The 24062-nt window shown below is 41.0% G+C and overlaps 1 protein-coding gene and 1 long non-coding RNA gene across 12 annotated transcripts in view; one reads left to right on the plus strand and one right to left on the minus strand.

The window, feature by feature from the left end:
- Nucleotides 1-24062, minus strand: part of LOC125456039 (paralemmin-2-like) — a 114767-nt gene that overhangs the window by 50153 nt on the left and 40552 nt on the right. For 9 of the 11 annotated variants that reach the window (XM_048538674.2, XM_048538678.2, XM_048538675.2 and 6 more), the window contains 2 exons: nucleotides 16900-16945; nucleotides 4215-4295 (listed from right to left, as the gene is read on the minus strand). In XM_048538674.2, coding sequence (XP_048394631.1) covers nucleotides 4215-4295; nucleotides 16900-16944 — 126 coding nt within the window. In that variant the 5' untranslated portion in view covers nucleotide 16945. The remainder of the gene's footprint in view (nucleotides 1-4214; nucleotides 4296-16899; nucleotides 16946-24062) is intronic. The other 2 variants (XM_059648038.1, XM_059648037.1) reach the window with 1 other exon arrangement.
- The window catches only part of LOC132209907 (uncharacterized), a 60605-nt gene that overhangs the window by 30196 nt on the left and 6347 nt on the right, over nucleotides 1-24062 (plus strand). Inside the window, exon 2 of the long non-coding RNA XR_009446074.1 lies at nucleotides 20871-20915. This is a non-coding gene — a long non-coding RNA (uncharacterized LOC132209907). The remainder of the gene's footprint in view (nucleotides 1-20870; nucleotides 20916-24062) is intronic.

A 24062-nucleotide genomic window follows, 5' to 3' on the forward strand; every position in this document is an offset into this window, starting at 1 on the left:
TCTCTCCATCCACTTCCCAAAAAACAAAGTGGGTGACAAGGCCACTGAGAATTTGATTCCAATAACAACACATTTGATGATCCCAGGAAGCGGGGGTGAGAGAGAGAGAGAGCGAGAGAATGCACACACATGCGCATGCGTCTTGGACTTAACAGAAAATGAGCTTTCTTTTCAACTCAAATGAACTTTGCTGATTGGCTCCTTATTTCTCCAGAATAGCCATATTTGCTATAAAAATTGTATAACTGTCATCTAAATATAAAGAACTTAAACCTTTGGTTTAGTCAATCAGGGAGGTTGAAAGGAAGCAGCTGATTCACCACTCAAATGTTCTTTACAAAGTTCTAAACCCTTGAAAGGTGCAACAGACATTCAACATTTAGACCCTATTAAAAAGATATTGGTTTCAGTAAGATCATCTGTTATTTATACACAGCAAAACTACAGCAGTGGTTGGAACACTGATACTTGGGAAAATCACTCTCCACTGCCCTCCAATTCAAAAAAATAACCATTTACCATGATTTGCTCCTATTTGCCACTAAGAAAATTTTTTTTTATCCAATTGCAAATTGGTTACCTTATTCAACAAGTGTCTTTTATATGGCACCAAGTCAAACTCTTCCTTAAAATCCATAGGTAACATTCACCACATTCACCACCACCCCCCCCCCCAACCTTTTCCTAGTAGTTCATCAACAAGTTCAATTAGACAACTCAAACATGTTCTGCCTTTTACAAATCTGCATTGGCAATCCTTAATTCCCTCAAGCTTCTCCAACTGCAACAAAAATATCACCTGAAAGTTCTGAAGACAGGTGATTGGACCTGAAACCTTAACTCGGATTTCTGTCCACCGATGCTGCTAGACCTGCTGAGATTTTCCAAACAGTTTTGTTTTTGTTTTGGATTCCTTGGAATAGCAGTTTTTTTTCAGCTTTTCCTATCCAAATGCACGCTGTTTATCTTCCATGATTAAGGATCCCAAAGCCTTACTGTCTCCTTCAACTCTACTGGTGCTAGACTAACTGGCCAGTAATTGCACAACTGTCCTTACAGCCTTTCTTGAGTGAAAATGTCACATTTAGACCAACTGATACTTTGTCACCTTGCCTGTATTGGGGGGGGGGGGGGGTCGGGGGAGCGGTGTTAAGGTAAGCTCTTCAGTTATCTTTACAAATACTTCCTTTAGCAACCTGGGATGCAAACCATCTAGGCCATGTCACTTATCTAAATGAAGCATAACTTCCCTTTTAATTTTCACACTATTCCATTATCTCCACTATTTTCACTTATTCTACAAGGTTCATCATCTTCTTTTAACACAGATGCAAAGAACTCATTGAGTATTAAGACCTTGCCCTATTACTCTGAGCATATTATCATCTTCTTTGGCCCCAAAATGAACCACCCAACCATTTGCTATCTGCTCACAATCGAAATACTGGCAAAGATCTTTGGTAGAAATTTTGGGCAGAATCTTCCCAGCCCTCAAGCAATATGGGTAAGTCAAGGAATTTGGAAGAATGCAGTGAGAGTGGAAAATGAGATTCTTGACACGGAGAAATACAATTTGATAGTCCATTTAACATTAGGTTAGGTCTCAATGGCTGGAAAAGAATCTGACTAGTAAGCAGTGCTGACCCTGGTGGCAGCATTCACATTTTATTGTAACCTAATCTCGCCTCATATCATTGCAGTTCGCAATCCTCCCAGGTACCAGTCAGAAACAAAATAATGCTAAAACCTAACTTGAAATTCTGAGCGGTTATCTGGCAGCTGCAGCTTGCTGGTGTGCTCTCTGGGCCTCTATAATTGGCCACCATTCCCCCTACATCTCATAACATGTTGTACGGGCATTGACTATCTCCACTGACCATTAAGAGATTGACATAAGCAAAACATAAGCGTCATTGTATCAACATGTGTAGACTTGGACTACCTCAGAAGACACTTCAGCAGTTCATTACACTTTGGAACTCACTGACATCATACATTACAATGAACCTGCCAGGTTACTCAGTGCACAGGGACATACAGCTATCTCATGCTAATGCACAGGATGCATCACCAGGTTCTTAGCTTGCTTTCTTACCACTCATTTTGTTCTCATCTGATTGTTCACAGTATCTCTGTCGTGTCTTTCTGTAGGCAATGTAAGGGCTGAGAAGGATCAGTTTCATTAAACAGGCATCCATAATTCAAATGGGACACACATCTATCAACAAATTACTCTGCATATGCAGCTTCTGAACTGACTAACAGTGCACATTACAAATCTTGGTCACACATAATCATATGACTGTCATTGATTGTTAAATTGAGTCAATTAAGATTTGTGAAGCTGAAGTGATCACAGGTGAACTTAAAAATGTCACCTGATTTTAAATTCTTAAATGTATTCCAAGGATCTCACAGCTGCATTTCCCCTCAAAAAAATATGAGTGTGTTCAATGTCACATGTTGTGGTTTATGAGGTTTGGTGGTTTGGTGGTTTGGTGGGGGAAAGGCATAGAAGGGGGAAGAATGACAATCTCCAGTAAGTAAGAGTCAATACACAATAGACAATAGACAATAGGTGCAGGAGTAGGCCATTCGGCACTTCGAGCCAGCACCACCATTCATTATGATCATGGCTGATCATCCACAATCAGTATCCCGTTCCTGCCTTATCCCTATAACCCTTGATTCCACCATCTTTAAGAGCTCTATCTATCTCTTTCTTGAAACTATCCAGAGATTTGACCTCCATTGCCTTCTGGGGCAGAGCATTCCATGTATCCACCACTCTCTGGGTGAAGAAGTTTCTCCTCAAGTCTGTTCTAAATGGCCTACCCCTTATTTTTAAACTGTGTCCTTTGGTTCTGGACTCCCCCATCAACGGAAACATACTTCCTGCCTCCAGAGTGTCCAATCCTTTAATTATCTTATACGTCTCAATCGGATCTGCTCTCATCCTCCTAAACTCAAGTGTATGCAAGCCCAGTCACTCCAATCTTTCAACATATGATAGTCCCACCATTCCGGGAATTGAGTCTGGTTTTAACCACTACACCTTGACATTCAATGGCATTACCATCGCTTAATCCCCTACTATCAATGTTTTTGGGGCTAACATTGACCAGAAACCAAACTGGGCTAGCCATTTAAGTACTGTGGACAGAAGAGCAGGTCAAAGACTAGATATCTTCCAGACAGTAGCTCATGTTCTGACAGTAATTCATCTAAGAAAAGTTTTATTGAAAAGTCATTCATTTGCAATTTTTCTTTGAGGTAAAGCCTGCAAATGGTACTTACGCATTTATCCTTTCTGTTATTGATATAACAGAACAATAACCTGCAGTTGTATAACTCGCTTGAAGGTAGAAAAATACTACATCAGAACATTTAATAGACAGAATTTGTGCTGCTACACGGCCTTCTTTAACCAAGGTCTGAAGTGAAGCTGATAGAAAGTCTCTCTCTCTAAACTATACGTGTAGTTCCAAGCTCAGAAAGACCTTCAGTTTTGATTTTTCTAACAAACCTTAAAGCATAATGGTTCAAATTGCTAAGCCATAAAACATCCTAACATAAGCAAAAACCCATTGTTGCTGCCAAAACAGCTCTCATAAACTATTTCAAATGAAATCACCAGAGCTACAGAAATACTTACAAATTAATTATTAACTTCAGAAACACGGAAAACCCATATGCCACTAATCCAAAATCCAAACCCAAATTTAAGATACATTTTCTTAAATATTTATCATACAGTTTATATCACAGTTTAGTCATTTGAAAATAGGGATGGAAATGTTAAAATTGAGCTATTCCTTGAATGGGAGTCAATGTTGATCAGCGAGCACAGGTATGATCATTTAAGTGGACTTGGTAATCAGAGGCAAATATTTGGATGACCTAAAGTTTATGGAGAATAGAAAAGTGAAAGCAGCCTGCAGTGCATTGGAATTGTCAAGAATCAAGGCAACAGCAACATGAACAAAGATTTCAGTACATGAACTGAGCCATGGACAGAATTGGTAATGCTGCAGCTGTAGAATTGGTCTTAGTGACGGTGTAGATGTATGATTAGAATCTCACACACAGGGTTAAAATGAGATCAAAGTCATGAACAATCAAACTTAGACAGTTTTCTGAAGATTGATGGAAAAGAAGATAGAAACAGAGATTGTGTTAGGAACTGAAGGCAATGGGTCCTTATGGTACACTACCTTTAAGTGCTTAAGCTTCAGTTTTAGCTCATCCACTTCAAATCTTTGTCTGGTAATTTTTTCCTGTATTTTCCTCTTATCCTGGAAAAATAGAATTGAAATACAAGTATTTGTTAATTTTATTCAGCTTATCAACAACATTATTAACTATAACATAATCTGCAGTCAGCAAAGAATCAGCACTTGCCATTGATGCCAAAACCCCTACTCAAAATGAGTGAATGATCTCCATATCAGATTTAAAAAATGTTTAATGTTAAGTTGAATCAAAAGTCAAATCAAGGAATCTCCAGGTGGTTAGCAACAATGGGGTCATCAAGCAGGGTATGCAGTCAAGCACACTACTATGTTCTCACAGGTAGCAAGTGAGGAAATAAAATGCTTTGAATATCCTTCACTTCTTAAAAATAAATTTTAAATTAAGCAAAGATTAAGATGTATGTATTAGAAGCTCAAATATCAGTCTTAAAAACATCTAAGAACATGAATGCATTTACCATGAAAAATGTTGATAGATCAAATGTAAAATTATTTCTCCAGGGGCAAGAGGTTCTTCAGCACATTTATGATTTAGTCCACAGTTAAAAAACCAGTTATACCTCATTAACAAGACATCACATTTTTAAGCTTTGATGAAGGGCCTCTGACCTTCCCAGACGTGCTGAGAATTTGAAGCATTTTCTGTTTTTTTTAAATGTTTTCACTGTTTAAAACAATAGTATTAATGTCAGAGTCATTGAGTCCGTTAGCACAGAGGCAGGCCCTTCAGCCTAAACTGGTCTGTGCAGACCAAAACATCCATCCATGCTAACCCCATTTCCCTGCACTTGGCCCGTATCCTTCTAAACCTTTCCTATCCATGTATTCATCCAAATGCCTTTTAAATGTTGTTAACGTACCTGCCTCAACCACTTCTGCTGGCAGCTCATTACATTTACATACCATCCTGTGTATAAAACAGTTGCTCCTCAGGTTCCCATGCTTTCTTTCCCACCTTGCCTTAAACTGATGCCCTCTAGTCCTCTATTCCCCAAACCTGGGTTAAAAAAAACTGCGTGCATTCACCCCATCCATGCCTCTCATGATTTTATACACTTCTATAAGATCCCCCCTCAGTCTAAAGAAAAACGTCCTAACTTGTTAAAGGGGAAGCTCTCATTATCACTGTCATTTTAAATTTATTGCAGAATTCTTAACCTTTTGAATTACAGTCTAAAATGTTTAAGTAAGTGTAAGTTTACCAAAGAATTTAGTTCCTTGAATTGTTCTATTTTTCACCTGCTTTGTCAGTTTTGTCAGGTTTGGCAAGAAGCTAATATTGGAATACAAGTAGGATTATAATTACAGTGTCATGTGATGGTTATGAATAAATGAAAGATTATTTAAACCATTTGTTTCATTACAAGTAAATATTTCAGTGCAATTGTAAAAGGACACATTTTGTTAAAGTCTTTTGTCACACACATAATATTCACAAAAATATCTCTCAAAGCGCATTTGACAGAAATAATTTGTGTACATGTTACATCTGTTCAACCATACAAAACAGGCAACAACTATCTCTGGGTCATTTCTCAGGGATAGCACATGGACTAATTAGAGTCAACCTGCCTGGTTTAAGTCTGAACAAAGATTGGTGGTTAACTCTCAGGCATCTCTAACTGGTGTGTTCTCCATAACAATGCCTCTATTAATCAGATTTTATTGCTGATTCATCAGCTACAGCATTAAATGTTGTTTGTCTTTACATAGGTATTCTTCTGCCTGATGAGTAAAAAAACAAAAAGTTTGACAAAATTTGTCTCTTTTCAACAAGTCTACACTATTAAAACGCTTCTAATATACACATTAATTGGCAGAGAAATGTATCCTCAAAATGGGCATATTATTCTAGGGTAACAATGCAGCACAGTATTTAATAGCCTCACTGATAAGCACCACCATCTGAGGAGGCCATTTTCACAACTTATCAAAAGCACTTTTCATAATGATTGCCAAAAAATACTAACAGCTGATGAGGTGAACATTTCTATTATTCATCATTGAATGGGGGCTCTGTTGGAGTGATGTGATTGAGAAATATTGTAAAACAGCAGGCAGATACATAGAACATAGAACATAGAACAGTACAGCACAGAACAGGCCCTTCAGCCCACAATGTTGTGCCGACCATTGATCCTCATGGATGCACCCTCAAATTTCTGTGACCATATGCATGTCCAGCAGTCTCTTAAATGACCCCAATGACCTTGCTTCCACAACTGCTGCTGGCAACGCATTCCATGCTCTCACAACTCTCTGCGTAAAGAACCTGCCTCTGACATCCCCTCTATACTTTCCACCAACCAGCTTAAAACTATGACCCCTCGTGCTAGCCATTTCTGCCCTGGGAAATAGTCTCTGGCTATCGACTCTATCTATGCCTCTCATTATCTTGTATACCTCAATTAGGTCCCCTCTCCTCCTCCTTTTCTCCAATGAAAAGAGACCGAGCTCAGTCAACCTCTCTTCATAAGATAAGCCCTCCAGTCCAGGCAGCATCCTGGTAAACCTCCTCTGAACCCTCTCCAAAGCATCCACATCTTTCCTATAATAGGGCGCCCAGAACTGGACGCAGTATTCCAAGTGCGTATCCAAGATAGTATCGACCCTTAAATAAAAATCACTTATCGGATGAAATGGTCTTTTCCCATTGCTAAAAATATTTCTGTCCTTGTTCTCACTTGCTCCTGGTCCTTTCAACGTCATTGATTGCAAGACCAGTTGACATCCAAGAGGGTGAGTGGAGTATCTTTTTTATTGAAACTCCAATCTTAATTAAGCAGCATCTGGTTCAAATACCATCTGCGAAGAAGTACAGTAAAAAAATTGAAATCCAAGCAACAATCACCATTGTCACAGACTTTTTGAACCATTGCTTTACTGCCGGTGTCAGCTCTGTGCCTTAAACTCAAGGGTAACATTATTCAGTTATAATCTGACATTTATTGCCAACAGTGGGGACGCCACTGTCAAGCAGCTGGAATTAATTGCAGTCATGCCAATGAACAGCCTGATAGCTCTCATTGACAGTAAAACCTGTTAGCGAGTTTTGAGAAGATTTGTAGCTCAGGTTGAGAGTTGTGCTCTGGATGTGAGTTTGCTCGCTGAGCTGGAAGGTTAGTTTTCAAACGTTTCGTCACCATTCTAGGTAACATCATCAGTGAGCCTCCGACAAAGCGCTGGTGTTATGTCCCGCTTTCTATTTATCTGGTTAGGTTTCCTTGGGTTGGTGTCACCTATACAGTGTATTCAAAAAGAATGGGTACCCTATGAACACAGTCCGCCGACTTCTCAGCAACAAACCCAAACAAACAGCAAAACGGGCTCAGAAACCATAACCACTCTCCCCTACATCAAAGACATTTCCGAAATGACTGCCAGACTACTCGGACCCCTTGGCATCAGGGTAGCCCACAAACCCACCAACACACTAAAACAGCAGCTAATGAACTTAAAAGACCCTCTGCAGACAACAAATAAAACAAACGTCATCTACAAAATACCTTGCAAGAACTGTGACAAACACTACATTGGACAAACTGGCAGAAAGCTAGCCACCAGGATACATGAACATCAACTAGCCACAAAACGACATGCCCCACTATCACTCGTATCCTTACACACAGATAAGGAAGGACACCACTTTGATTGGGACAACACATCCATCCTAGGACAAGCCAAACAGAGACATGCATGAGAATTCCTAGAAGCATGGCATTCCAACCAGAACTCCATCAACAAACACATTGATTTGGAGACAATCTACCATCCCCTGAGAAAAAGAACAGGAAATGACATCACCAACCCAAGGAAACCTAACCAGATAAATAGAAAGTGGGACATAACACCAGCGCTTTGTCAGAGGCTCACTGATGATGTTACCTAGAATGGTGACGAAATGTCTGAAAACTAACCTTCCAGCTCAGCGAGCAAACTCACATCCAGTAAAACCTGTATAGGGCTGCCGCAATGAATTGTAAACCATGCAAGTTGCTCTTCATTCTGAATTTTCAAATACATGAAAGACCTCTTTGTAAATTCACTTTCAGTTGAGACAAAGAGAAATAATTCATAACAATGTAAACTGTAACAGCTAGGGGCATTTAAATGCTCACTGCCAGTGGAAACTACGTCAAATGTGGGTTAAAATCCAACTTTGATGCACCTTCTACTCTTTCACCACTGTATTGTTTTCTCAAGTATTTAAGACCCAGATTATCTTTTTGAAAATTTGTAAATCAGGACCCAACAATGTTTCACATGAGAGATGGTGACCAGCTGACCTACTGAGTGTTTCCAGCATCTGTAATACTTTGCTTCTAAAATACAAACGGGCCCCCAAAGCTTTCTAATGGCTTGTGAGGCAGATCTTCCACTGTAGGAGGTCTGTCAAGTAAAACCTAGCAGGTAAACATAGAAACACAGTAAATAGGAGTAGGAGTAGGCCATTCAGTCCTTTTCAGCCTACTTCACCATTCAGTGTAATCATGGCTGATCTTACATCTCAATGTCATATTCCTGTGTTCCCTCCCTATCCTTTGATGCCTTTAATATTTAAAAATGTCTGACATTTCTTGAATGCACTCTGTCCTGGCCTCCACAGCCTTATGTGGTGATAAATTCCATAGGTTGACCAATCTCTGATTGGAGAAATGTTTCCTTATCTCAGTCCTAAGTAACAATCCAACATCCTGAGAATGTGACCCCTGGTTCTTGACTGCCCAACTAGGGGAAATATTCTCCCTGCATCTGGTTTATCGAGGCCTGCTAGAATGTTATATGTTTCAGTCAGCTTCCTAACATTGTTCTAGTGAATACAGGCCTGATCCATACAATCTCCATCATACAGCATTCCTACAGCCCCACTACAAGTTTAGTGAACCTTCACTGTACTTCCTTTATTGCAAGCATATCTTCTCTTAGGTAGGGAAGTTAAAACTGCACATAGTACTCCAAGTGTCGTCTTACCATGGAGCTATATAACTGCAGTAAGATAGCCCTACTTCTGAGCTCAAATCTTCTTGCAATTAAGGCCATTATAAATTCAACCCCCTATTGATTGCTGCACCTTCCTGTTTAGTGGCAGATTGAAACAATGTGGAAAGGTGTGATGTTATGCATTTTGTTAGGAAGAATAGAGGCACAGATTATGCTCTAATGGAGAAAGTCTTCAGTATTCTGAAACACAAAGGGACTTGGGAGTCCTAGTCCAGCATTGTCTTAAGGTTAACATACTGGTTCAGTTGGTCATTAGGAAGGCTAGAATACAAGAAAAATGATGTACTACTGAACTCTATAAGGTTCTGGTCACTCAGCGATTTGAATGCTGTGAGCAGTTTTGGGTCCCATATCTAAGGAAAGATGTGCTGGCATTGGAGGGGATCCAGTGGAGGTTTATAAGAATGATCCTGGGGATAGTGGGCTTGTCATCTGAGGAATGGTTGAGGACTGTGTCTGTACTCAATGGCATTGAGAAGGATGAGGGGGGATCTGATTGAAACTTACAGGAACTGAGGCTTGGATCGAGTGGATGTGGAGAAAATGTTTCTACTTGTGGTAGAGGCTTGGATCCAGGGCACAGACTCAGAGTGAAGGAATGACCTATTAGAACTGAGATGAGGAGGAATTTCTTCAGACAGAGGGTAGCTAATCTGTGGAACTCATTGCCGCAGAGGGCTGTGGAAGTCTTCATTAAGTATATTTAAGACAGACAGAGAGAGATAGGTTCTTGATTAGTAAGAGGATCAAGGGTGATGGGGAGAAGGCAGGAGAATGGCTTTGAGAAACATATCAGCCATAATTGAATGCAGAGTACACTCAATGGACTGAATGGCCTAATTCTGCTTTTATATCTAATGGTCTTTATTTCCATTGAATGAGAAATGGAGGCCAGGTATGAAAAAAAAACTGGCGGACCAAGAGGATCAGAAACATCCTGATGGCCTTCCAAAGAGTGCTTGACTGCAGCTGCCTTGAGGTCCCCCAATAACTGTTCCATGTTTGGGAAATCGTCATAGTGATTTAATTTCAATGCGGCTAGAATGGTGAGATAGCTGCTTTTGTTTCAGGTATTAAAATATTTCTGGCATCTAGTCCTACATAAAAATGTTCACTCATTGATTGGCATTTAAAAAACTCTGTTTTAGAAATAAAAATGCACATTTTTAAAGCAAAAATTGTATAACTAAAATTAAGAATTGTAAAACATAAGTGAGGGTATAACTTTGAGTCAATTAGACTGGTATTTTAGTAAGCAACTGACCTCTAATGTTATTTTTAATCAAGGATACACACACAATATGTGCCTCACTCAACTATGCACCCTATTATCAACCTGTACTGCTTGCAAAACACAGCTTTTCACTATACTTCAGCACATGAGACAACTATAAATCAAATCAACAAAACAAATATCAAGGTGACCAGACATTTAAAGTTGAAGAGAAGATCTAATATTTTATGTCAACTGTTTTAACAACAGGTATTTCTTAAAATCCAAAACAAAATCTAAATCAATGATAATGGAAATTGCAGACGCTGGAGAATCCAAGATAATAAAATGTGAGGCTGGATGAACACAGCAGGCCCAGCAGCATCTCAGGAGCACAAAAGCTGACGTTTTGGGCCTAGACCCTTCATCAGAGAGGGGGATAGGGTGAGGGTTCTGGAATAAATAGGGAGTGAGGGGGAGGCGGACCAAAGATGGAGAGAAAAGAAGATAGGTGGAGAGGAGAGTATAGGTGGGGAGGTAGGGAGCGGATAGGTCAGTCCAGGGAAGACGGACAGGTCAAGGAGGTGGGATGAGGTTAGTAGGTAGGAGATGGAGGTGCGGTTAGGGGTGGGAAGAAGGGATGGGTGAGAGGAAGAACAGGTTAGGGAGGCAGAGACAGGCCGGATGGTTTTGGGATGCAGTGGGTGGAGGGGAAGAGCTGGGCTGGTTGTGTGGTGTGGTGGAGGGAGGGGACGAACTGGGCTGGTTTTGGGATGCAGTGGGGGAACAGCAACTCATATTCCGCTTGGGAACCCTGCAGCCCAATGGTATCAACGTGGACTTCACCAGCTTCAAAATCTCCCCTTCCCCCACTGCATCCCAAAACCAGCCCAGTTCGTCCCCTCCCCCCACTGCACCACACAACCAGCACAGCTCTTCCCCTCCACCCACTGCATCCCAAAACCAGCCCAGCCTGTCTCTGCCTCCCTAACCTGTTATTCCTCTCACCCATCCCTTCCTCCCACCCCTAGCCGCACCTCCATTTCCTACCTACTAACCTCATCCCACCTCCTTGACCTGTCCGTCTTCCCTGGACTGACCTATCCCCTCCCTACCTCCCCACCTATACTCTCCTCTCCACCTATCTTCTTTTCTCTCCATCTTTGGTCCGCCTCCCCCTCTCTCCCTATTTATTCCAGAACCCTCTCCCCATCCCCCTCTCTGATGAAGGGTCTAGACCCGAAATGTCAGGTTTTGTGCTCCTGAGATGCTGCTGGGCCTGCTGTGTTCATCCAGCCCCACATTTAAAAATCTAAATCAAGTTTGCTTAATCAGTTTTCTTTCTATCTTCCTTGAATGTGCCAACTGTTGTTAGGCATGGTTCCAGAGTTGGCAGAAGCTTTTGAATAACAATGGGCAAAATCCTGTCACTGAGTCAAAAACTCTGCTTTTAAGTCTTAACGCAGACCTTGATGGCCAAGAACCATGTGTTTATAACATAAATGAAACATGCTATCACCCTGCCTATCTTTCCAACACAAGCCAATGGCAGGTGGGAAGAATGAGACAGATACCTTGTCAACTATCTGGTAGCAACAAAGCTGGGGCATCTACCATCACTACCTACAAAACTACAATGTGAATGTAAAAACAATCAACAACTTGACCCCCCTGAGTCTACTATAACACACTGTCACCACCTGCAGCCCTGAGGTATTGGGTCACATTATTTAATACATTAGTTTAGTCAGGGTGTTTAGATATGACATTCACTTGAAGTAAAATTCATGTTGCTCTATTTTGTATGAATAGAACAATACTTTGAAGAGTTAACCAAATGGGAAAGAGGAATATCCAAAATCTTATATGTGATTATGCAATCAGTACATACTACAACACACTGGAGAAACTACAGGCTAATTACACAGAGGTTAACTACAAGAAGGTTAATTAAACTGAAGTTAATTCATTGCATTTGCTTTTGGCTCTTTATCATCTGGTGCCATTGGAAATAATAATTAAAGAGTCAGCAGTTTATGTTGGAACATCATATTGATATGATATTTGTCTTCGTTTCGACTTGCTAATTATAACTTGAAACAGGAAATTTTGCTTCAAGGATTTTGTCAGCATGCATAATATTAAGGAATGGAATTTTATTTAAAAATTACTCATTTTCTTTTTGAATGTATTAGTAGGGATTTAATAGTGATGATGTTTCAATTGCATCACATTCCAAATCTAGAACTGTGGCAGTTGAAAGATTTTTTTTCAATCTCAGCGTCTGCCACATGGAAGATAAAACCATTCCAATTTAATCAAACAGCATGTTCTTTTGATTATTTGTAATAGGCACAGTACAACCTTTCCATGCTTGCAAAACTGACAGCAAAACATTTACTGTAAGTTGTGATTCTGCATTTGGGCAGCATCTGCTGAACAATCTTTAACGTGTTGATGGTTTTATCAATAATTAGTTGAAGAAAATCAGTTGCGTTTGTAACATGACTTATTTATGCTTGCTGATGTCAATAGGCATTCAAATGTGGGGACCTGTTCTCTACGAACAGAAAGGATATATTCAACCCTTGTACCTTTTTCGAATTTACTTCAGAACTTGGGGAGCTTATACTCCCATTGTTTTCCACAGGAACCACCTCGACCAGAGTTGACTTGCTAATCAATCAGCACTCTTTCCTCGATAACAAAGTGTGAAGCTGGATGAACACAGCAGGCCAAGCAGCATCTCGGGAGCAGAAAAGCTGACGTTTCGGGCCTAGACCCTTCATCAGAGAGGGGATGGGGAGAGGGTTCTGAAATAAATAGGGAGAGAAGGGGAGGTGGACCGAAGATGGATAGAGGAGAAGATAGGTGGAGAGGAGTGTATAGATGGGGAGGTGGGGAGGGGATAGGTCAGTCCGGGGAGGACTGACAGGTCAAGGAGGTGGGATGAGGTTAGTAGGTAGGAAATGGAGATGCGGATTGAGGTGGGAGGAGGGGATAGGTGAGAGGAAGAACAGGTTAGGGAGGCTGAGACAGGTTGGGCTGGTTTTGGCATGCAGTGGGGAAGGGGGGAGATTTTGAAGCTTGTGAAGTCCACATTGATACCATTGGGCTGCAGGATTCCCAAGCGGAATATGAGTTGCTGTTCCTGCAACCTTCGGGTGGCATCATTGTGGCACTGCAGGAGGCCCATGATGGACATGTCATCTGAGGAATGGGATGGGGAGTTAAAATGGTTCGCGACTGGGAGGTGCAGTTGTTTATTGCGAACCGAGCGGAGGTGTTCTGCAAAGCGGTCCCCAAGCCTCCGCTTAGCTTCCCCAATGTAGAGGAAGCCACACCGGGTACAATGGATACAGTATGCTACATTGGCAGATGTGCAGGTGAACCTCTGCTTAATATGGAAAGTCATCTTGGGGCCTGGGATGGGGGTGAGGGAGGAGGTGTGGGGCAAGTGTAGCATTTCCTGCGGTTGCAGGGGAAGGTGCCGGGTGTGGTGGGGTTGGAGGGGAGTGTGGAGTGGACAAGGGAGTGGTCTCTGCGGATGGCAGACAAGGGTGGGGATGGAAAAATATGTCTTTGGTGGTGGGGTCGGATTGTAGATGGTGGAAGTGTCGGAGGATGATGCATTGTATCCGGAGGTCGGTGGGGTGGTATGTGAGGACGAGGAGGATTCTCTTAGGGCGGTTATTGTGAGAGCGGGGTGTGAGGGATGTATTGCGGGAAATGTGGGAGACACGGTCAAGCGTGTTCTCGACCACTGCGGGGGGGATGTTGTGGTCCTTGAAGAACGCAGCCATCTGGGATGTGCGGGAATGGAATGCCTCATCCTGGGAGCAGATGCAGCAGAGGCGAAAGAATTGGGAATAGGGGATGGAATTTTTGCAGGGGGGTGGGTGGGAGGAGGTGTATTCTGGGTAGCTGTGGGAGTCGGCGGGCTTGACATCAGTTTCTAGCTCGTTGCCTGAGATGGAAACAGAGAGGTCCAGGAAGGTGAGGGATGTGCTGGAGATGGCCCAGGTGAACATGAGGTTGGGGTGGAAGGTGTTGGTGAAGTGGATGAACTGTTCGAGCTCCTCTTGGGAGCAAGAGGCAGCGCCAATACAGTCATCAATGTAACGAATGAAGAGGTGGAGTTTGGGGCCAGTGTAGGTGCGGAATTTCCTCCTCTATTAAATATTGTTATGACTGTTTGAAATTTAACATTCTTGCACTTATCTTGATGAATGCAAGATGAAACGTTTTGGCAACATGTCACTCTTGAAGAACGCAGCCATCTGGGATGTGCGGGAATGGAATGCCTCATCCTGGGAGCAGATGCAGCAGAGGCGAAAGAATTGGGAATAGGGGATGGAATTTTTGCAGGGGGGTGGGTGGGAGGAGGTGTATTCTGGGTAGCTGTGGGAGTCGGCGGGCTTGACATCAGTTTCTAGCTCGTTGCCTGAGATGGAGACAGAGAGGTCCAGGGAAGTGAGGGATGTGTTGGAGATGGCCCAGGTGAACTTGAGGTTGGGGTGGAAGGTGTTGGTGAAGTGGATGAACTGTTCGAGCTCCTCTGGGGAGCAAGAGGCGGCGCCAATACAGTCATCAATGTAACGAATGAAGAGGTGGAGTTTGGGGCCAGTGTAGGTGTGGAATTTCCTCCTCTATTAAATATTGTTATGACTGTTTGAAATTTAACATTCTTGCACTTATCTTGATGAATGCAAGATGAAACGTTTTGGCAACATGTCACTCTTTTCAGCAATTATTATATACCTGCAATATGCCTCTGTTATCTATTAGAGTCTTAGTATCATAGAGTTATACAGCACGGAAACAGATTCCTCAGTCCAACTCATCTGCGCCAACCAGGCATCCCAATCTGACCTAGACACATTTGCTAGCATTTGGCCTATGTCCTTCTAAACCCTTCCTATTCATATATCCATCCAGATGCCTTTTAAATACTGTAATTGTGTGGCTCTCACCACTTCCTCAGGCAGCTCATTCCATACACGCACCACTCCCAGCATAAGTTACTCCTCAGGTCCTTTAAGTCTTTCCCCTCTCACCTTCTAGTTTTGGACTCCCCCACTTGAGGAAAAAGACCATGACTAAACACCGTATCTATGCCCTTTATGATTTTATAAACTTCTATGAGATCATCACTGATTCTTTATGTTGTGTGGAATCTATCTGGTCTTTTTAAAAATTGTTTTTGAGTTTATGAGGTATTAGGCTTCTTACTGCAGAAGCAAAATCTGTCATACTCTTGTTATAACATATTCAAGCAAAGTAATAATTATTTGTCTTTAAATACTTATACATGAAATCGTAAATTTAAGAAAATGACTTAAATTTAGGAGGATCTATTTTGTCGATTACATTCTCCTATATTTAAGGCATTTTCTTGCAATTTACAATTTCATATATAAATATTTAAAGACAAATAATTATTACGATGCCTGGATGTATTATAACATTAGTTTGATAAAATCATGTGGATTGGCATAAAACAATGGAAAAATGATTTATTTGCACAATTCTATAAAAAAATCAATCACTCAACACTTCTGTACTAATGTTGTGATGCATAATTTTCCTGGCTTAGTGACTAGGTAAATTTGTGACATGCCGGTTTCTAATTTAGATTTTTATCCTATGATCTAACCACCTGCCATTAATATAGTATTCCATAGAGACACAAGTCCACACCCCATCCATGTCATCGGTAGTATCCCAAACAATTAGAGATTATGGCATACATTCAACAATACTATTTTTAATGCATAGCAAGTATGGTATCAAAAATGACAAAACTACAGAATATTGATAAGAACAACTTAAAACAACGTGAGAACAACAGTCTAATTGGAATTCTCCCTGATTATGACAAGTTTCCAAAACTTGATGCTTATTGTAAGTGTTTTATTGTTGTAAGTGTTTCAAATTCCTGCATTAAATATATCTTCCACTATAAAATTATTGTGAAAGTGCCACACTACACAGAAGGCCATGCAATGATTAAAATGACATGGTTTCACATTCCATTCTCATCTAGAAAATAACCAGCTTGCCCTCCAGCAGACCGGTGTCATGGTACTTGGCACAGGTTCCAGTCTCATGTGGAAGCTAATACTTTAAAATCAATGCCTCGACAAGTTCCTCTGTTCAACTTGCAGGTTTCATTTTTATTTATTTTTCAGTTCAAGGGTTATTTATTGAAAGATAAAATATAGTTTTGCCAACATCTGGGGTGAAAGTAAGTCTGGAATGCGCTGTCAATAAAAACAGCTGAATAGCTGAAGGGGAAACTTTGACTTCCGTCTGCTAGGAGACCTCAGTTTCTGAAGTTGGAGGCTTTGACCTGAAAATGCCCTTCATACACAATCACAACAAAAGCGTACACAGACAGGATTACAAGGAATGCAAATTCAGAGGACATACCGTGATAGCTTGTAGCCTTTCTTTCAGCAGATGAGTCTCTTCCATCCTGAGAATCAAACCAGAAAGAACAGAAGTAGAAGGGTGAAAAGCATGTGTAGGAATGAGAGAGGCAGGGCTGGCTTGTGCTGCAGTGGGGTGGAGAGTATCCTTGCTTGTCAGGACGACTTCTAGCAGATGATGGTGCTGGTCTGACCCAAGCAGACACATGTGATGAAGGGATGCAGACACGGATTGCTGGCATAGCTGTCTTGTTTGAGTGACAGACCATATGTTTCCTTAGACCAGAGTTTTTTTGATTGGATTGTTTGAAAAGGTGAGGCAGTCTATTCCCACCCTGAGTGACTGTGACAAAACTGCCCCTGTAAACTGGAGAATTGGCATGTCAGTGTTAATCAGTGTAAAGGACAGAGTTGTAGAAAATAAAAGAGTAAATATTTTCAAGGAGTTAGATATAGTTCTTAGGACTAAAGGGATCAACGGACAGAGTGAGGAAGCTGGAACAGGGGACTGGGTTGGATGATCAGCGATAATTGAATTAAATGATACAGTAGGCTTGAAGGGCTGAATGGCCTACTCCAGCATTTTCTGGCCGATTTTCTATGGTTCAAGAAGCGTAGCACTTCTGGTAAATTGAAATAAAAATAGAAAGTGCTGGGAAATCTCAGCAGTCTGGTAGCAGCTGTGGAGAAAGGAACAGAGTTAGTGCTTTGAGTGGAATGATCCTTCTTTGTAGGAGACTACAGTAATAATATTTTGAAAGAGTTACTATTTTAGATTGCTAGGGGGTCATTTCATTTTAGATCCTCAAAGTGGTAGGAGCTAGGGCAAGGGTGGCAGAATGGGGAAATAAAGGATTGCATTACACTTGTTTACTGCTTGTTCTTTATGAGCACAGTGCCAATAAAGACTATTCGAGACGTGTGCCCATTTCCAGTGGTCTGCCAGTCAAAAATTGGCATTTTTGGCAGCTATTCAGATTGGCTGGCATCTCTGAAAGAATCCTTCTACTGAGGGTGAAAGACTCATTTTGTGTTCTTGTAGGCTGCCAACTGTGTGTTATCATTCAATATCTTCTTAAAACTGAGAACTGATTTTTGTATCGATGGTGCTCTGTAAAACACAAACCAATGACTGTGGAATAGACCAATAGCACAAAACGGGTAGATAATGAATGATCATTTGGCTTTTCGCTGTGATCAGACTTCAATCTACTATAAGCCAATGTGGCTCTGGCATAAACAACTTGCCCCAGCTCAACGTGAAATCTTCCTCTCCCGTGTGCCTCAGCATAACACAAAGGTCTAAATTTTACCAGCCTATGGGAGACTGGATGGGAGATGCGTTTGGACGGTATTGGGGTGGAAGGATTGTGTAAGGTGGTGAGTGCAGGACGTGGCATCGGAACGCCTGCACCCAACAATAATCACACCATCTGGCAATGATTCTGAAGGTGGCTGACAGCCTTCTTGCCCAAATATCATTGGGGTGCTTGCCTGGAGGTCCTATAAGGATCTGCTCCTGACATCATTGCCATTTTATCAGTAGTGGGAGTTGTGGGGGTGCTCTCCACCATATTGGAGACAATGTCAGGTAAATCCTGGCAACTTTCCAGTCAGCCTGTGGTCAGGGGTGAGATGGGTGTCTTCTATCTGGATTGTCTTTGACCATTGAGGGTGCCTACGGTGGTTATGGCTATCCCGTGGCAGAGGCACTATCTGCCTTTACCCTTTCTTCCCTAGTGCCACCCCTACCCTCCACCCCATTCATTGCTGGCGGTCACTGCCACAATGGCCTCAGCAATCCCAAACCCCTCTCAACTTTCAGGGAGACTGTATCTTTCAATGGCATCCTTTCTTCCAGTTGCATTCCCAGCAATGGCCAACACACCATTGTATGGCGCAACTTGAGACTACTGAGCTGCTGGCCCTCCAGTTGGCCAGCCTTAATATCAAGAAATTTGGTGTGAAAGAAACATTTCAACCAGTGAGGGCAATCAGTGCATTAATCATTGGAGTCAGATACAAACATTTCTGTTACATCTATAACATTGCTGAATTTATTTCATGTTTTGAGTAATGTACCTTAGTATTAAATATGAACCTCAATGAATGTTCCTTTCCTACCCAAGTAAAGAGTTTAGTTATTTTTAAGTTTTATTTTTGGTCCATAAATGGCTGGTAGTATGATTTATTATCTTCATTTGGAAGTGCGTGTGCCACTATATCGTATCTGGAAACTGTATTAATACACCAGGTTGCAATAAATCCAAGCTCTTTTTGTCAAGGGCAATTTTCTTTGTTTGTGGAATTGAGGGCAATTTTTACGTATTGCTCTGGTTACTGATGGCAAGAAGAATAAAGCGCTGCTGATGCAATACTGTTATTTAAAACTCGATGCGTAAGGTTCAGTATGCAATGATTCACAGTGTTGAAGTCTATAGCAAGGCCAGTAATGTCAGCAATTTCTGATCACGTCATTGTAGTCCACATTGTGCTCAGGCTTGTATTTCACTGGAGGAATGACACTGAAGTTTCCCATTGTGAAATTGTGTGGCATTGGTTCAGTGTTTCTCCCTCTCATTTTACTCTCACCATCAAGAAGAAAGGAACTTTCTGGAGCAGCAACCACTAAGCTAGCTTTAGCTATGTCTAAGTAATCTGGTGTTTCCTGCAAGCACACCATCCCCCAATACATCACTAACACCCAGCTGCATTAAAATCTGCACTTGCGCTACATTGTCACAAATCAGACCCATGGCAATGATCTTCTTAAACTTGAGGATTTTTCACTAGTTGGGTCAGCACTTTCAGCCTCTTGTGATTGATTGTTGATGCCATGCAACACATTGGCTGCAACTAATGACCCTTCAGATCGCACGCTGAACCAGCTACATACAGGTCACACATCAAACCTCAGCCTCTCCTCCCCAAAGAAACAATACTAGTTGCCTTCAGAAACTGAATGATTGGGATAAATTTTATGCATGGTTTATGAGCTGGCAAAGCAGATTCTCTGCCCATGATCTGAATTTTTAAAAAAACATGGTTTCTATAGACTGATGATGTAATATGATCAGATTTCTGTTGCCAGTAGAAGGTAGCCCATACCCAAGTCAGTGAATGACATTCGAAGTATAATAAGTGATGATAACAGGATATCTCTGGAACCCCCTACACACTCAGCTCCCAACTAATTCCATAAGATCTGGTGCTATTATGACATAAAACCCAGTAATCCTTTATTTCTATTGTGCTGTCAACTCATCTTTCTTTGTACACGTGTTGTGCGCAATCACATAAAGGGCCTTAAGCTTTGAACTTTTACAGTTATTACTTATTCCTGTTCTAATTTAAGCTGCTTTTCTGCTTATATTTTCTGCTCCTCCCTGCCACTATTGATTATAGTTTGTCTTTTCAATATCTTAATGTTAACTTTGATGTGGCCTGGTCTGGTCAAGTCCATAACACAAAGTTATGTGAGTGACACAGCTGGCCAAGAAAACTCAGTTATTAAGTGACATGTAATTAAACACCATACATATTGTTTCTGTTTTAACTCTCTCTCTGTCTTGTTTCTGTTGTCTTATGCATCAGGACCTTGGAGACACCTTATGATGATGTCACAAAAGCTGCACCTGACTGAACATAAATAGCACAGCTTGGGCTGAGTTAGAAGACTATTATAACAAATAGATCACACTCCTTTTGTGATAGAGTTATAAGAGCACATGGGCATTAACAGACGAAGAGAATGGATAAGTCCTTACCTAATGTTTGTAAAAAAAACATGTAGAACAGTATTAGTATGTATTATAATAAATAATATTACTTTGAAGATCTAAACTTTAACCTCCACCTGACCAATGTGTCTTGAACCCAAACTCATAGTATAGCATCAAACTATGTGATATTAGGTCAAAGGAATTAATTTTTTTTGTTCATTTTTAATGAATGGCTTCTTTTATCATACAGAATACTACCTGGGTAATGGACAGAAGAAGATTAAAGCTTCTGAAGGTAAAACTTAATGCAACCTTATAGAGAAAATGAATAACCTGGAGCACTATTAGTGCTGAAGACTATTTAATACTGGAGCTGCTGATATGTCACATGATCTCAGTAGACACCATGTCTGATTTGGAACATGACACATAACGTATTTGCAGCATTTTAAAACGGCGGATCATGCTGAAGTAAACACATCACTTATCTGTGCTTTATACAGGTGGCTGGAGAAATGTGGGAAATTTTCTTCATTGGCTCAATTAACATTCTGTATGGCAACATATGGTTCATGTCAAAGGGAGCATCAGTTGTAAGAGAAATAGTGACTGACATTGCTGATGATTGGAAATAAGTTATCACTTGTACTTCAGCAGGGTCAAACATCTACCTCTTTTGGGGCTTTTACACAGGGAATTGGTGTGCACATTTTGAAACCTCAATGAGTCACTTGACATCATTAAGTATTTCACGGTCTAATACCAACAGTGTCCTTCAGTCATGTGTACACCTGCTATTCTTGTTCGTTGGTTGCAACTCTAGACAGGAAGCGATTAAAATATGAAGTATGGATGAATTTAGCTGAGATTTACTGAGGAACCTATAACTCTCTGCATTAATTTGTGGCTAACAAATTAAGGATTAACATTTTTTTAAAAAATGCCACAATTGTAGAATATGTTTGTTATTCATAGGTCTGAAATATTTTGAGCTGCTCACAGTCATTCCAGATTTATTGACAAAAATAGGGGTTGGTGAGCTGGGGAGTGGGGGACTGTGGGGTTTTGGGCAAGTTCAGGTCTCAAATAATTCACACAAGAAAAGTGCTTCTAAGGATAATATGAATTCTTATCAAGGTCACCTGAAATTCAGCTCTCTATGATTTCATCACAAGCTTTAACTTGTCTACTTTAAATCTGTGGTAAGATGACAAAAACTGAAATTATAGATGAATGCCCAAGGTTCAAGTTAAAACCTTGCAGCCCTTGTATTTTTTTAATTTTACATTATGACAATGAGTTAATGGAGAGTGAATATGATGATGTAATGAAACTGGATACCTGTTCAATGTCAGCGGCAACATTCTGACTTTGACTTTGAAGGTTAATGTTTTCTGCTCTAATTCAGATCCTGGGCATAAGATCTAGGCCCTTTCTTCAGCACCATGTTTTTCATATTTTTATTCATGGAAATTTTAAGTTATGCACAAATTTACATATCATGCCATTATTAATTGCCAGCAACTGCTATGGAATTTTATTGGTAATGGCGTGGTTTATTTGATGATCCCTCTGTGTGTTGAATACAGTGTTCCCTTAAGCGATCTGTATGGTGGAGCCAAAATAATATTCAAGTAATTGGTGAGCTCTCAAGTGAGCCAAGAGCTCTCACATCATATCCCTAGGCTTAACACCTTGTTCGAACCAATAATTTGTGATAAACATAAAAATAGAGATTTCAAGTCTACTTAATTAGAAAATTCAGTCGAGCAAGAATGTGATGATAGATCTGCACAAAGCATTGATTGAGCTACACATGGAAAGTGTCCACAATTTTGGGAATTCAACAGAAAATGGAGATTGAAACTAATATTCTACCATTTGGGGTTGCATCATGACTCAGTGGTTAGCAGTGCTGCCTCACAGTGCCAAGGGACTGGGTTTGATTCCACTCTTGGATGACTGCATGGAGTTTGTACGTTCTCTCGGTACCTGCATGGGTTTCCTCCAGGTGCCCTGAGTTCCTCCCACAATCCAAAATTGTGCAGGTTAGCTGGATTGCCCATACTCTCCAGGGACGTGTAGGGTAGAGGGATCAGCCAAGGGAAATGCAGGTTACAGGGATAGGGTGGGGGCTGGGTCTGATTGGGATGCTCTTCAGAGGGTGGGTGTGGTTCAATTGGCTGAATGGCCTGTTTCACATTGTAGGCCATCATCAGGATTTTTTTTAGCTTGCAGGGTTTTGTACTTCTTGGCAGCCAAAGATTTTGGCAAGGAGTACATTCCTGCTGATCATAGCAACTCCACAGCCATTTAGGGTGGAAGTCTCACCTTGCAGAGCTGCTGGCCAATTTAATTGGCTGCTAGCTCTGTGACCCATGGAGTAATGATACAACTATTCTTTTACTTTAAGAATACCTAATGAGTATATGCATAAGGGTTTATATCATAGTTACATCAGGTTATATGGAACTGGAATGAGGGACTGTAGCGTTCCAGAGTTGTTCTCTTTTACCATCACGTGTATATAGTTATGCTTAATAAAGCCTATTCATATGCATTTGCCTAAAGGCTGATATGATCTTAGCTCAAGGTGGCAAGTGGCAACAAGATCAGTTAAACATGAGGAAGAAAGTGAAGCGAAGCTCAGTGGCAGAACAATCGATGGGTGAAGGACAAGGCCAGCCCAATGATCTGAAGAGAGGACAAAACTGAAGAAAGATCCAGGAATGGTATAGGACAATGAACAAAGCACTTCAAGGCCAAATGAGTCACCAGGCCAGACTGCTGACGATACAGAAAGCTGGCATAATTATGCTGTTTATTATTTAATTTACTGTTGAAATTGAGTTGACATATCGGAGCGTTGTACAGTTTTTTTATTCATTCACAGGATGAGGGCATTGCTGGCTAGGTCAGCATTGATTGGCCATCTTAATTGCCCAGAAGGCAGTTAAGAGTCAACCACATTGCTGTGGGTCTGGAGTCACATGTAGGCTAGACCAGGTAAGGACAGCAGTTTCCTTCCCCAAAGAACATTAAAGAACTTGATGGGTTTTTCCAACAATCAAAATGGATTGCTGATCATTGTTAAACTCTTAATTCCAGTGTTTTATTGAATCTAGATTTCACCATTAACCATGGCAGCATTTGAACCCATGTCCCCAGAACATTACCAGGGTCTCTAGATTAACAGCCCAACTATAGTATACCACTAGGCCAACACCTCTCATATACGTGAATGACTTTAAATCAATCGTATCATCACAAGCAAATTTCCAGACTCCCCAGCTCCAGTAGCAAGTGGCAAACAAACTCAGCTGATATGCATTACATGCTTTACAGCTGTATTATGCTTGGAGGCCACCTTAATTTTCTCCTAGAAGGAAGTGTCAATAGTGACAGCAGAATCATTATTAGCATTAGTTGTCTGAGGTCATGG

The sequence above is a fragment of the Stegostoma tigrinum genome, chromosome 8, assembly GCF_030684315.1.
Source record: "Stegostoma tigrinum isolate sSteTig4 chromosome 8, sSteTig4.hap1, whole genome shotgun sequence".
NCBI classification, from domain to species: Eukaryota; Metazoa; Chordata; class Chondrichthyes; order Orectolobiformes; family Stegostomatidae; genus Stegostoma; species Stegostoma tigrinum.